The sequence below is a fragment of the Bos mutus genome, chromosome 1, assembly GCF_027580195.1.
Source record: "Bos mutus isolate GX-2022 chromosome 1, NWIPB_WYAK_1.1, whole genome shotgun sequence".
Classification (NCBI taxonomy): domain Eukaryota; kingdom Metazoa; phylum Chordata; class Mammalia; order Artiodactyla; family Bovidae; genus Bos; species Bos mutus.
The window spans coordinates 98,080,340-98,094,547 of NC_091617.1; the positions used below are offsets into that span (position 1 = coordinate 98,080,340).

Consider the following 14,208-nt stretch of genomic DNA (forward strand, 5'->3'; position numbering starts at 1 on the left):
TGAAACCTGTCTACTGAAGAGTGACAAAAGCATTTCCCACATCATCAGTTGACAAGCCACATAATTTATACACCAGGAGCTGACTCTACAAACAGTTGGCTGGGAGAGCCTTTACTAATTCTAAACATGTTCTCATCATTATCACATGGTTTTCAAATAGATTTCTTAAAAAAAAAAATCTAGAGACCTTTGCATACCTATGAAAATTCAAATGTCAGTTCAGATTGCTGGGACAGACAGTCAACTAACCCTGTGTGAGGGACCCAGAACTTAGCTGCGAAACAGATGACTTTGGTGCTGGGTCTTAAGAGATTGGCCTGGCAGAGACAAGGAGGCAGGAAGTTCACTGAGAGTAAAGTATAGAGAGCACTGGGGGGCCCTGCAAGGGCATGAGGGGCGGGGGCAACGATGACAAACTGAGTCCAACACGAACTCAGACACCTCCAGCTGCTCTCCAGGAGTCTACACTTCTCGTCACCATGACCAAAAGTGATGGCTACCAGAGTTTTCTCAGCTAAAGAAGAACTAAACAAGGTTCTTCCCTTGGGTTTGTTGGGGGTAACTCTAAGTCAATTACTTTTCAGGGAGAAGGTAGTGGCACCCCACTCCAGTATTCTTGCCTGGAAAATCCCATGGATGGAGGAGCCTGGTAGGCTGCAGTCCATGGGGTCACAAAGAGTCGGACATGACTGAGCGACTTCACTTTCACTTTTCACTTTCACGCACTGGAGAAGGAAATGGCAACCCACTCCAGTGTTTTTGCCTGGAAAATCTCAGGGACGGTGGAGCCTGGTGGGCTGCCGTCTATGGAGTCGCACAGAGTCGGACACGACTGAAGCAACTTAGCAGCAGCAGCAACACCCTCCACTTTCCATACTCCTCTTTTATTTAAATTCTCTGACACGTCCCATGGCATTTACACTCCCTCCCTCTTTCCTTCTTCTCAGGCAGTTTCTTAATCTCCTCCTTGGGTCCTTTTTCATCTGTCCTCCTCATGTGTGTACCTGCTAAGTCGCTTCAGTCATGTCCAGCTCTGTGCGACCCTATGGACTGCAGCCCACCAGGCTTCTCCATTGATGAGATTCTCCAGGCAAGAACACTGGAGTGGGTTGCCATGCCATCCTCCAGGGGATCTTCCCAATCCAAGGATTGAACCCGGGTCTCTTACATCTACCTGCATTAGCAGGCAAGTTCTTTACCACCGGTGCCACCTGGGAAGCTCTCCTCTCATATACCAAAGTACCCCAGGTTTCCTTCTTCAATAATCTTTTCTCCTCACTTTTTATACATACTTGTCTCCTGACACTTCAATACCCCAATATAGATCTAGCCCAGACCAATCTTCTGGCCTCAGACACTCCTGTGGAGCTTCCCCAGAAGGTCCCCATCTGAGAGCCCACAGATGCATTAAGTGCTGACAGGGTCACAGCAGAACTCACCTTCTTCTTCCCTTTCCTGTGTTTCTGATTTTCTCTATTACCCAGATGTCACCTTCATTCTCTCCCTTTCCACCACACATTCACCAATTCCTTTGGAATCTATCCTTCCTTTCATCACCACCACTACTTCCTGTGTTTATGAGACTCACACCACTTCTCCTTCTACTACTGAAGCAATCTCCTCATTGGGCTCCCCACCTCTGGCCTCTTCCCTCTCGAGTCCATTCTTCATTCAATAAACACAAATCTGACTAGGTTCCTCCTCTGCTTTCAGTCAGTCTCTTCTTGGTTCCTAACTGGTGTACTGAGAAGTCCAAAGTTCTCACCTTGAGATTGTAAGACCCACCCTGAGTTAGTCCCTCTTAACTGCCTTAAACTCATCTTCTACTGTGGCTCCTTTTATATTCTCCCCTCCAGACATACCATTAAGAAAATGATTTATCAGTTCAGTTCAGTTCAGTCGCTCAGTCGTGTCCGACTCTTGTGACCCCATGAATCACAGCATGCCAGGCCTCCCTGTCCATCACCAACTCCCGGAGTTCACTCAAACTCACATCCAACTAGTCAGTGATGCCATCCAGCCATCTCATTCTCTGTCACCCCTTCTCCTCCTGCCCCCAATCCCTCCCAGCATCAGAGTCTTTTCCAATGAGCCAACTCTTTCGCATGAGATGGCCAAAGTACTGGAGTTTCAGCTTTAGCATCATTCCTTCCAAAGAACACCCAGGACTGATCTCCTTTAGAATGGACTGGCTGGATCTTCTTGCAGTCCAAGGGACTATCCAGAGTCTTCTCCAACACCACAGTTCAAAAGCATCAATTCTTTAGCGATCAGCTTTCTTCACAGTCCAACTCTCACATCCATACATGACCACTGGAAAAACCATAGCCTTGACTACACAGACCTTTATATGTCTCTGCTTTTCAATATGCTATCTAGGTTGGTCATAACTTTCCTTCCAAGGAGTAAGTATCTTTTAATTTCATGGCTGCAGTCACCATCTGCAGTGATTTTGGAGCCCCCAAAAATAAAGTCTGCTACTGTTTCCACTGTTTCCCCATCTATTTGCCATGAAGTGATGGGACCAGGTGCCATGATCTTAGTTTTCTGAATGTTGAGCTTTAAGCCAACTTTTTACTCTCCTCTTTCACTTTCATCAAGAGGCTTTTTAGTTCCTCTTCACTTTCTGCCATAAGGGTGGTGTCATCTGCATATCTGAGGTTATTGATATTTCTCCCGGCAATCTTGATTCCAGCTTGTGCTTCCTCCAGCCCAGCATTTCTCATGATGTACTCTGCTTATAAGTTAAATAAGCAGGGTGACAATATACAGCCTTGAGGTATTCCTTTTCCTATTTGGAACCAGTCTGTTGTTCCATGTCCAGTTCTAACTGTTGCTTCCTGACCTGCATATAGGTTTCTCAAGAGGCAGGTCAGGTGGTCTGGTATTCCCATCTCTTTCAGAATTTTCCACAGTTTATTGTGATCCACACAAAGGCTTTGGCATAGTCAATCAAGCAGAAATAGATGTTTTTCTGGAACTCCCTTGCTTTTTCCATGATCCAGCGAATGTTGGCAATTTGATCTCTGGTTCCTCTGCCTTTTCTAAAACCAGCTTGAACATCTGGAAGTTCACGGTTCATGTATTGCTGAAGCCTGGCTTGGAGAATTTTGAGCATTACTTTACTAGCGTGTGAGATGAGTGCAATTGTGTGGTAGTTTGAGCATTCTTTGGCATTGCCTTTCTTTGGGACTGGAATGAAAACTGACCTTTTCCTGTCCTGTGGCCACTGCTGAGTTTTCCAAATTTGCTGGCATATTGAGTGCAGCACTTTCACAGCATCATCTTTGAGGAATTGATTTATGGTTTTTCCAAAATGAGAAAAGACTTACTTCTTCCTGCACATGCTCTTCTCATCAACTAGAACCCCACCACCACTTTTGTCATCCATCTAATCTTTACTCAGTGAATTAGCTTAAGAAAAATACACTCTTGAAAACCTACAACTGAAGCCCTGGATTCTTTCTTCCCTCTAGCTATGAGCTGCTCGATGACAGAGAATCAACTTATCCTCTTTGTATCCCCAAAGCCTAGCAAAACACTGGACAAGAAATAAACATTTGTTAAATGGATGTAACAAGAAATCAGCTACATACTAAGCAGCTGAGTTAATGATTTACTTTCAGCTTCAGTGGAGAGAAGACAGATACTTGGGATTTGAACATAGCCCCTGAGTCCACTCATTAAACCTCTGTGTTCCTCTAGTTCCAGAGTCTTCCCACCTATTGAAAAAGAAATGGAAACACAAGTGCTGAATTTAACAAGAGAACAAAACTAGATTTAAGCTTTAGCAAAGCTCATGCTGGTGAAATGGGGCAAGAAAGTGTTGGAGGTGTTGGGACTCATTTCTTAACATAACTTGTGAAGAAGTTTTCGGGGCTTTTATTCTAGAAGAATTTTTGTATAGAAACAGCCTTGGAAGATTTAGAAGGTGTGTCCTTCCAGGGCTGAGGTCAGAGTTGTTTCCTGAGCAGGATAAGAAAGATGATGTCTCCCTCTAAGGCAAAAAGTTTAGCAAGGTTGCTAACATCCCCCTCATAATATTGGAGATTTTTATAAGGCCTGGGTTCCTCATCTGTGATTTAAACCCACTGTGTACACAGTATCCATTTGGGCCACTCCTCATTGCCTCATGGAACTGGTAGGGGGTGACTGATGCAAACATGAAGCTTGAATTACCTGCTATGGCCTGATTGATTAGTAAAGTCCTTTGTCTCTCATCCAGGAGTCTCATGTCTTCTGTCAGCAGCTATGAACTCTGGCAGACTAACTTGTTACCCTGCAGGCAGAGTAAAATCTGAACACAAGAACACCTCATCACAGTTCTTGACGAGGAGAAAAGAACTAAAGGAAATTTTTAAAATTGTCCTATAAAAGTTTATGAAATTGAATAATACCAGAAAGATAAAATCTTGAATAGAGTGCAATAGTTAAAAGCACAGATTCTACAGTCAAACAGTCCGGGTTCATAGCCTAGCTTTCAAAATTGTTAACTACATAGATTCTCCTGAGCTCCATAGCCTTATATGCAATTTCTCAGAAAACCATAACTTCTCTAGATCTCAATTTCCTCATTATAAAATATGGATACTAATATTCTGATAGGGTTGTTGTGAGGATGAAATGAATTAAAATATGGAAAGTACTTATATTGTTCCTGGCATTTAATAAGTGCTATTTAAGAATAATATTCTGATACTTGAACTTTACTCCATGGAAAATCAAAGTTTTTACAAAAGGAAGTGATGTTACTAGGTCTTTGTTTGATAAAATTGTACATATAATGAAAACCAACTTTGATGAAATTGAATATATAATAAAAATAAAGAGGATCCAGAGAATATGAAGCGGAAGACCAACCAAGAGACAACCATAACAATCTAGGAGTAAAAACAGCATGGCTGGGCTTGAGTGTTGACAATGGGAAAGAGAACTAATTTAAGAGATTTCATTGCTGGTGTTTCTAAAATTTGACACCTAAGAGAAATATAAATATTCATTTCTAGTTATCCAATCATCATACGCAAAGGCTTGTTCATGATCATCTTACCTAAAGTTCATAATGTAACTACAAGATAAACTAGCAGAAAAGTGACAGATACGAGTTCAAATATGAAGGGAAAAAAGATGAGTCAAGTACTTTGGAGGGAGAAAACGTTAGGGAGACAAATATAACTAGAGATGATCTAAGGACATTTTGAGTCTTGACCCCACAGTGATAATAAATCTATTATTAGAAATGCAACTTTGTAGCTCTGAAGAGAATGGGGCTAAATGTGCAGATCTAGGTTTCACCAGAATAGAACACATGGTAGGAGCCAGGGAAAGAAATAGATAAAGCAGGGAAAGTATAGAGTGGAAAGGGGATTAAAGATACAAGGTGAGAGAAAGCAGCAGCTAGTGCAGGAGAACTACAGATGAAATTGAGTGTACAAAGGAAATGCACAAGTGAAGAAGTGAAGTGGGAAACAGGAGTAGCCAGTAGAAAACTCAGAGTAGAGTCAGTTCTGGAAAGAAGGCAGCATCTTGGGAAGGAATTTTAGCAGAGGAGGCCAGATTGCAGTGGGTTAAATGATCAATGATAAAATCATTGATATGCATCAAAGAACTGTTCTTGAGAAATTAAAGGTGAAGGAGAGAAGAAACAAGGTCAAAACAGATCCACATATAGACACAAACATCAGAAACACGGAACAGAGGGAGATGTAGACAGGAAGACAGGAAGACATGAACGCATGGGGGAGGAGAGGCGAAAATAGCAGAAAGGAAACAGTTGGCAATAAAAGGAAGAAAAGAGATGACTAGTAAAGAACACTGTTCAAGGTAGGAAGTAGAACATGTAGGGAAGGAATTACCTTGAAAAATCCGGAAAGTTATTCCTACAAGATACCCAAGAAAGAAGTAAAGAAACAGAAAAAAATATTGAGGACAGGAAGTTGAGGATTCCCTGCTGAGGACAGAGAGTCTGTCAAAATATTATATATTAAATAATGCAATGTCAATGTCATCAATAAAGGATGGGTTGAAGTTGGTTCCTAAAATTCCCTGGCAGAGGTGAGGTTCAGGTCCACTTGGGGCAATAGGAGAAAGAGTAAGCCACTGCTGAAAATAAGCAGGAGGGCCTGGGAGGATGGCAATTTGAAAGCCAAGGAAGCCTAGGAAGGAAAGGTCAAGGGGAGAGGGACCATATCAGGGAACACTGATCAGGAAGAAGGATCTGGAGTTACAGTAGGTTCAGGGCTCATCCCACCACTTCTCAGCTATGAAACCACAGCAAGTTACTTAATCTCTCCCTCTGTCTCAGTGTCCTCATCTGAAAAATAGAGATGACAGTATTCCCAAACTCAGAGGATTATTCTTAAAACAATAAACACAAACTGCCAGAAATAATGCCTTGCCCATGGAGGGTGTACATAGTCTTCTCTACCTCACTTTATGTTATGCTCACTTAGTATGACTGATCTCAACAAAAAAAAGAAAAGTATTTTTTAATTAATTTACACTGAGTAAATGACAGACCACAGGCCATGCTTAAATTATTTGTGAATTTAAAAGTGGACTGTTCTGTTCATAGCCCCAGACATCTCTAATTGGCTCAATTTCAGGCTTTATCAGAAGTGAAAAAAAACAAAACTAGAGCAAATAAAACAAATACCAACATGGTGTGTGTTTCACAAGACACCTCTGTCAATTTCCCTTCATGATTCTGGATTATTATATTTTCTTCCCTTTTTCTACTTCCAAATGTATTGATTGTTCAAAAAGCTAAATCTCTGCCACAATGACCACAAGTTTCTATATCATCTACAGCAGGCTGAGGGGAAACAGTTCTACACATATGTGTTGGGGGTGGCGTTTGGGTGGGTAAGCTGTATTGTATCAGGCACATTTTAGATTTCTACATCAACCTGTATTGGAGACCTACATTAGGGGGAATGAATGTAAGTTGTCCTGATCCTCTGGAGGAAGAACTGGCTATCCACTCCAGTATTTCCACCTGGAAAATTCCATGGACAGAGGAGCCTGGCAGGCTACAGTCCATGGGGTCACATGATGAAATAGTTTAGGAGACTACTGAGTCACAAAGTGGCCATACCGTTCTAAAATCCCCACTAAGTGTCAGAGAATGCCCAGTACCTCAAGTCCCTGGAGCTTCAGCTGCTGGATCTGCCTTTATAGGCAGATCTGGCTTTATAGACATTCTGCCTGAATGGTATCTATCTGCAACACACCCATATTCACTACTTCCATCATGTTGTATCCAATACTTATGCAAGTGTTTACAAGACAGCATTACAAAGGATAAATTTTAATAGAGTGTATTACAGCCAGTCATTTTCCTTTGATGTCTCAAAGATCTGGAGTAGAGTTTATTGCCATCTATTTAATCCTTGAGAAAACATTTGCAGAGTACCATTAACATAAGTAAACGCTTCAATATCCCTTTATCAAAATGCCATCATCAGTTACAACTCTCCAATTCATAATGTACTTGCCAAGGCTGGCTTTCCCTATTCCACAATTCCCAGTTTAAGCCGAGCCCATTGTTTTAATACTTCAGTGTCTACAGCTATAAGAGAGCAGGAGAATTTCTTATGAAGAGTCTCGGTGAGGAAGAGAGAGATCAGATCTTCCTTGTGAGGAACAATCTTACCCACTGCAGGATGAAGCACACCAGCCCACCTCCATACCAAGCCCAAATGTGAATAGAACCCTATAGCTTTTACAACAGTTAAAAAAGCCCCACAGGTTCCCACTAGGTAGAAAATACCAGCTGCATTCCCATTGAGAACCCCGGGCAGTGATTACAAAGAACTTCTTAGAAACACAGGCTGGGCTTGGGTGTTCTAAAAGGGATCATATTTGTTAAGAACTCCAGCACTGGAATTCAAACTACCTGTATCCAAATCTCATGAATTCTTGGAGTGTGAATTTAACCTTACTATGTCTCTTTCTTCATCGTAAATGGAGATGATAACAGTGCCTTTCTTGTAGGGCTATATCCAGGATAAAATGAAATAATACATGTAGTTAGAAATTTGCCTGACATCTAACTAAGAATTCAAAAAAGACTCAGTATTCATTACCTGTGATTTCCAATGTTGAGTCACATAGTAAGTATACAGGCACTCTTTGTGGAATGATGATTTTATAAATCTGCCTAACCTTAGGAAACCAAAGGTTTGCTCAAAGTGATGACAAGGTCATCAGCAAGATCGATTATCATTAGAGTTGGAGGACCCATAAGTCATACGTTATATCTTTTGTTTCATTGATAGAATTTCCTTTGAAAATGAGCTTACCCATGGAAGAACATACCATAAATACAATTCTTTACTCTTAGGCTGACCATTATTAGCTGCACATTCATTTCTTCTTTTCAGTTGTCATTCCAGCTCCAAAATCTGCTCAAGGACAAGATCAGCTACACAAAACTTTTACCTGTGTTAATGACCTATAAGTGCCAGTCAGTAGGATGGTGCCTTCTCATTAGTGGCCCTCATCTCATTAGAAGCCTGCTCTCACTGATAATGGACCTCAGAGGTCAATAAAAATCTCAGGAAGAATTCTCTTTAATTTAATAGATGGACAGGTGTGTGGAAGCCAAGTGCTTTGTGTGGCTGTATTCCACATGCCTACAACAATTGCAAAGGCATCTGCAGAAAACTAGCACTAAATCCCAACATGGTTCCTGCTGAAGAAATCATTAACTCTAATACCAGGGAGGACTAAATACAAATTTGATTGGATTTTTCCCATCCAGATTTCAGAAAGTACTAAGACTCATCAGAGTGATCTCAATAACTCCCAGACAGAGCATCTCTATTAAACACCCAAGAATTTATATTGGTTTTAATATCTGATCTCATCTCACCTGATAAATGAATGAGCTGCAGTAGCAGTGTCCTTTAAAAAAAATGCAATGTCATCCTTCCAGCCTTTTCAACAAAAGTACCAATACTGAAACATGAGGTAAAATATCTAAGCAATATAAAAAGTGATGTGGTATCTCTGTTCTTTTTCAGTGCCCCCCCCCCCAAAAGGGATTATTCTACCTCATGTGCACGGGTAGCTACCTAATAAGTCAGCCAGGGTCCACTTTAATAACAGCACTTGTAAAAGTAAGAGAACAGCTAGCCAGCCAGCTAGCTAAAAAGCAGTATCTAAAAAGTGGAGGCTTATCTATGCACAAGCTACCCAAAGTAAGATGTGTTTTCTGAAATAAACTGGAGAGGAAACGCCTATTCAAATAAACAGGACCCATCTTATCAATGCAAGAGAAATCACCTACCCAGAAATTTCTTGCATTTCTGCCAACATGTATTTACAAACTATGTAGACAAGGAGTTGTTCTGTGACACCACTGCACACTGGTCATGACTCAAGATTTATAGTTAGTGACATTCGCAGTAACCAGGTAGCAAATCGAATCTCACAGGAGAAGGATGAAATATGGAAATGTAAAGTGAATCCAAAAATAGTATTTTTCTGACAAGAAAAATTCAAGACCCAGAAAGGTACAGATGGCTTTGTGTACTCATCTAAACCATTTTTCCACTATAAAGCATTCACATTTCAGAAAATCAAAGATGAAGCGAAGAAGTAGCAAAGACACTAAGGTGTATTCATAACCGCTTAAGAGTAGAAAGGAAAAGCAGAGTTAGATTTGGCTTCTCTCTCAGACAGTTGATGGTGATCCATCCCCCTGAGAAGACAGAATTCCGGGGCAAACTTCTCCAGCTAGTCAGGGCGATAGGGCAATTGGTTAAGATTCACACCTGCCCTGAGCTTCAGGCAACACTTGCCACCAAGACCAAGAATGAGCATCTCCTGCCTCCTTCACTTTTGTTCTGGAAATGAAACCATGCCCCACCCGCAGAGGATGCATTATAATCATGTTGCTACTCTTTGGTTCTCTCCTAACCCCGCAAGTATCTAAGTGGCCGCGCACTCAGCCCTTAGCACACTCGCCTCCCCAGCTCCTCACTTTGGCGAAAGTCATTCGCCATCAAAGGGTTCGCCTCTCAACAAACCTGTGGAATAATCCACTCCTTCGGCCTCGGAGATACTTCTTTAAAAAAAAAAAAAGACTGGATATTACATAAACTCTGGTCTCTAGGAAGGACATGTCAAGTAACGCACTGTTCAACAGGATTTCGTTCAAAACCCATTCAAAAAGTGGAACTTGTCATTAGGCAATTACTCTTCCAAAAAGGAAATTCACACACACACACACACACACACACACACACCCCTAGGCAGAAATCCTGTGTGGCGCTGAGAAAGTAAGTCAGGTGGGAAGCACCCAGGTCCGGGTCTCTGCCCCGAGGACGCGCAGGGGACAGCGTTCCCGCCGCGCTCGGCCTGGGACAGCTCTCAGACCTCGCCCGGTGCCTGCCCGCCACTGCCGCCCTCCACCCCTACCCTGAGGAAACTGCTCCAGCCACAGGACCGCAGCAGGTTAGGAGTGGGCGGAGGTACACGGGGCCGACTCTCCTCACACATCCCGGAGCGCGCGGGCTACACTTACATGCCTGGCCGGAGCTGAAGGGCGCTGCCTGGCGGCCAGCCGGCGGCCACCCAAGCGCAGAAGCACCAGAGCCACAGTCGCCAGGTCATCTCCGCGGGGTGGAGCAGCTCCAGCCGCCACCCCGGCTGCGCGCCGCGCGCCACTCCGGCTCCGCAAGTCGGAGCCCCGTGCAGAAGTTGAGCTCGCAGGGCAGAAGTTGGTGTGCGGGGCTCGCGGGGCCGGCGAGATGCGTCTCCCTGCGGAGGGCGCGGCAGCAGCTCGGCCCCACTAGGCATCACCGACAACGAGGAGCTCGCGGGCGGAACGCCTGGGTGACGCTCGGGCCGCAGAGATGGGCGCCCTTGCTCCGACGGGAGCGACTGGAAACCTGCTAGCCCCGCGGCCCCGCAGCCCCCGCAGCCTTGGTGCCATGGAAACGCGCTCGCTGCTCGCCGGGCCCGGCCCCTCCGGAGCGCTTAAAGAGACAGTCCCGCTGCCACCTTGGCTAGACTAGCTGCTGAGCGGCCCTGCGCCCCTCGCCCTCCTCACTCCCTCCTCTCCACCCTGTGCTGCCCGGAGGAGGCGCGGAGCGCGGCAGGACGCTGGGGGCGCAATTAAAACGAGATTTAGGGGGCTCTGCTTAATCATCTCGCCTTACCCTGCTCCTTACCTCTTCCTGCCTACACATCCAAGACACACACCGAAACCTCGCCAAAGACACGAAGCGGTTCGAACCTCTCACAAACCAACCTGCTCAAAACCAAGCCAGATGTAATCTGCCACCAGTAGAGACTAAAGGAAAACTGACTTTTGATTCTCTCTCTGCTCCGAACGCGAGTCTCTGGAGTCTGTCAGAACACAGGCTAGGGACGGGAGGGGGGGGGGGTGCGGTATGTGTGTTTGAAGTGGGAACCGAACAGCAGTTGATTGAGTCAAATCTCCTGCCAAATTGACAGTTGCAGGACACCGTCGGCTCATCCAGAAATCCTCGTCACTCCAAATGGGATCATCGCCCTTCCTTTTATTTGGTCCCCATCTATCTCACCCACTTCAGGCACCAGAGTTATAAGGAGAAGCCAACCCTTTTCCAAACCTACCCCAACCTTTCCTTCACACCAGCTTCTCTTCCCCCAGATTTGCTGAGGAGCAGTCCATTGCGAGCCCCCAGAGCCCTTCCAGAAGGGAACAGCGTCTGCTCGGAACCGGAGGCTCCGGCTGCGGTGCTGGCCCGCCTGCCTGGGACGCACAGCCAAGCGCCGCGCGGTCGCCAGCAGCTCCGGCCCGAAGCGATGCCTCTGCCCGGCGCCAGCTGCTGTCTGGAAGGCCACAAACCTCTGGAGTCTGTTTCTAGAAAATAAAAATCTATGGTGCATTGTGCCCTCCAACAAGGACAGCCCGGCTCCGAAGCCACAATCTGCAGTTCACCGCTGCAGGAATCGGATCAATCTGCAGCGAGAGAACTTATTTCTCTGATTCCTAAACTTAACCAAAAGTGGCTCTCCAATGACTCATTCATAGTCAAGCATTTAAAGTGGTACCACCTGATTTCCTCGGTCCTACTAGTCTGAAAAAGATCTTCCCCAAATGGTGTTTGGGGCTTCCCTTTGCCCTTCATAGTTGACTTAACCATCTGGCTCTTCAATTCAGTTTTCTGAGCCTTTGTTCTCCCTTCTTTTCTTTCTGCTTTTTCTGCAACTAAAGCAATTGGGCATATACAGGAGAGACTGAGGAGCAAACTTCTGGGGTTTCCATGAAAAGAAAGAAAAAAATGAGGGTGGGATAGAACCATTCCACTCCTGAGTTATTTCACATTCTATGACTTTGTCCTCCTTGACTTGTGGCATTGGAATTCACACTATCTTGCAGTCTTTTCTATTTCTTTTAGACATATTCATATTTTTTACTTCTTTTATTGAAGTTTAACTTAAAGTGAAAAATCAAATATACAACTAGATGATTTCTCTATGTTTGACAGATGCCTTTAACAAACAGAATTTTGGGACAATTTGCACAATAGAAATCCTTATTTGAACCCCTTTACTTTATAAAACAGGGATTTGTTCTTTCTTTTTTGTTCCTAAATACTGGTTATGTATGAATCAAACCTTTTCCAATCACAGAGCAGACTTAGGGAAAGTGCTGACATCTGTTGTACAAGTGTATTGTCACTTGGCTAACTCTTAATTAGTTCTGATAATGGCTGCCCCGCAAGGGTCGCTGAAACACATTGATAATTTTAACATCTATTTTTAACTCTTAGTTTTAACTTCTCCTAAACCTCTTTGTCACCTTTGTAACCAAGTAACAAAGTTGAACGCCTAATTTCACCTCCTCTTCTTCCTGTCCCTCTTCTAGTGAGGTGCTAATGAACAGTGAAATGACCAAAGGCAAGCAGGGCAGGGTAAGGGCAGAAAGGAAGAAAAGGAAACGTAATTCACAGTAATCGTGACTCCTGAACTGTGTGTACTGACTACATAAGGTGAGACTTTTTCTTCCCTTCTCAATGTAAGTAGAGGTGAAAAGATTAATTCTTTCCATTGATTCAATTTCTAGTTTGTCTTTAGATGAAACCCAAAGAATTCAGGTTATTTCAATACAGTTTGATCTTAATTGTTTTAATGAAAATGTATAGCACACCCAAAGATGACAGTATAGATTAACTGTGCCCTGAAATTTCTGTGATTTACTAAGCCTTTCTTTGCTTTTGGACTAGTTTTTACACTTCAGGGCTCTATCTTCAACTAATCTCATTCCCTCCTGGAGTGCACAAAGTTTCTAATCATTTTCTTTCTTTATGTTACAGAAGGCCTTGCATAAATAATAGACCTCCTTTATTACAAGGCTAAATTTTATGTAAGCCACAGCTGAAACCCAGAACTATTTTAAGAGCTAAAGAATAATGGGGAAATACAGAAATATATATAAATTATCTGATTGCATGGCTGTTTAGTAAAGGTCATGTTTAATTTGGGTAAGGGGGAAGTGAATCGGTAAATTGAAAATCCCAAATTAGGAGTTTCCTTTTATGCACCTTAATTTGAAGCCATGTTTATTATAGATGAACATTTAAAGCACTTTGGATGTGATGCTAAATGTGATTAGTGCATATTTCATAAAGTGAAATTGATTTCAAATTATTTTAGCATGGATAACAATATAGCCATGTAAGCAATTATCATTAAATGAAATATACTCTTCCAGCAAAAGGATTTAAAACTTTCTATGAACTGGGAAGCCCTAATTTGAACTCAGCTCTCCTTTTGCAATCTATTCATACAAGTTAAAAATAATTGGTGATTTGGTTTGATTAGTTGGCTATTTTATTCTGTAAAAAGAGGGTGAATTTTGAAACTTGTTGTTACAGTCATACGTAGTAAAAGAGCAAAGCAGTTTGGTGGTTTGGGGATGCTATGAACAAACAAAATGAAGCCAGATACAAACAATTCATTCAGCATTTATTGTCCAAGTGAAAGAAAATTTTAAATTAACAAAGCAAGAGAATGAGGCACATACACAAAGCATCATTTTTTTTTAATTAAGAGAGAGAGAAGTTTTGTGTTCATGTTATTGGAGGAAAAAACAGAAATATGAATTGGGTTTTATTTTTGTGAATGGTCTTTAACATTGTCAACCTGAATAGGTTCTTAAAAATGGATTTATCAAGCAGACAAATGTTCTCTGAGAAGAGTCCAAAGGAT

At 42.9% G+C, this 14,208-nt stretch overlaps 1 protein-coding gene across 1 annotated transcript in view; it reads right to left on the minus strand.

Annotated features, from left to right (window-relative positions):
- LOC102265950 (multiple epidermal growth factor-like domains protein 6) overlaps nt 1-11,158 on the minus strand; it is a 694,000-nt gene extending 682,842 nt beyond the window's left edge. Inside the window, exons 1-2 of the mRNA XM_070360521.1 lie at nt 11,074-11,158; nt 10,532-10,985 (exon numbers count right to left, since the gene is read on the minus strand). Coding sequence (XP_070216622.1) covers nt 10,532-10,985; nt 11,074-11,158 — 539 coding nt within the window. The remainder of the gene's footprint in view (nt 1-10,531; nt 10,986-11,073) is intronic.
- Between the last annotated feature and the right edge of the window lie 3,050 nt (nt 11,159-14,208).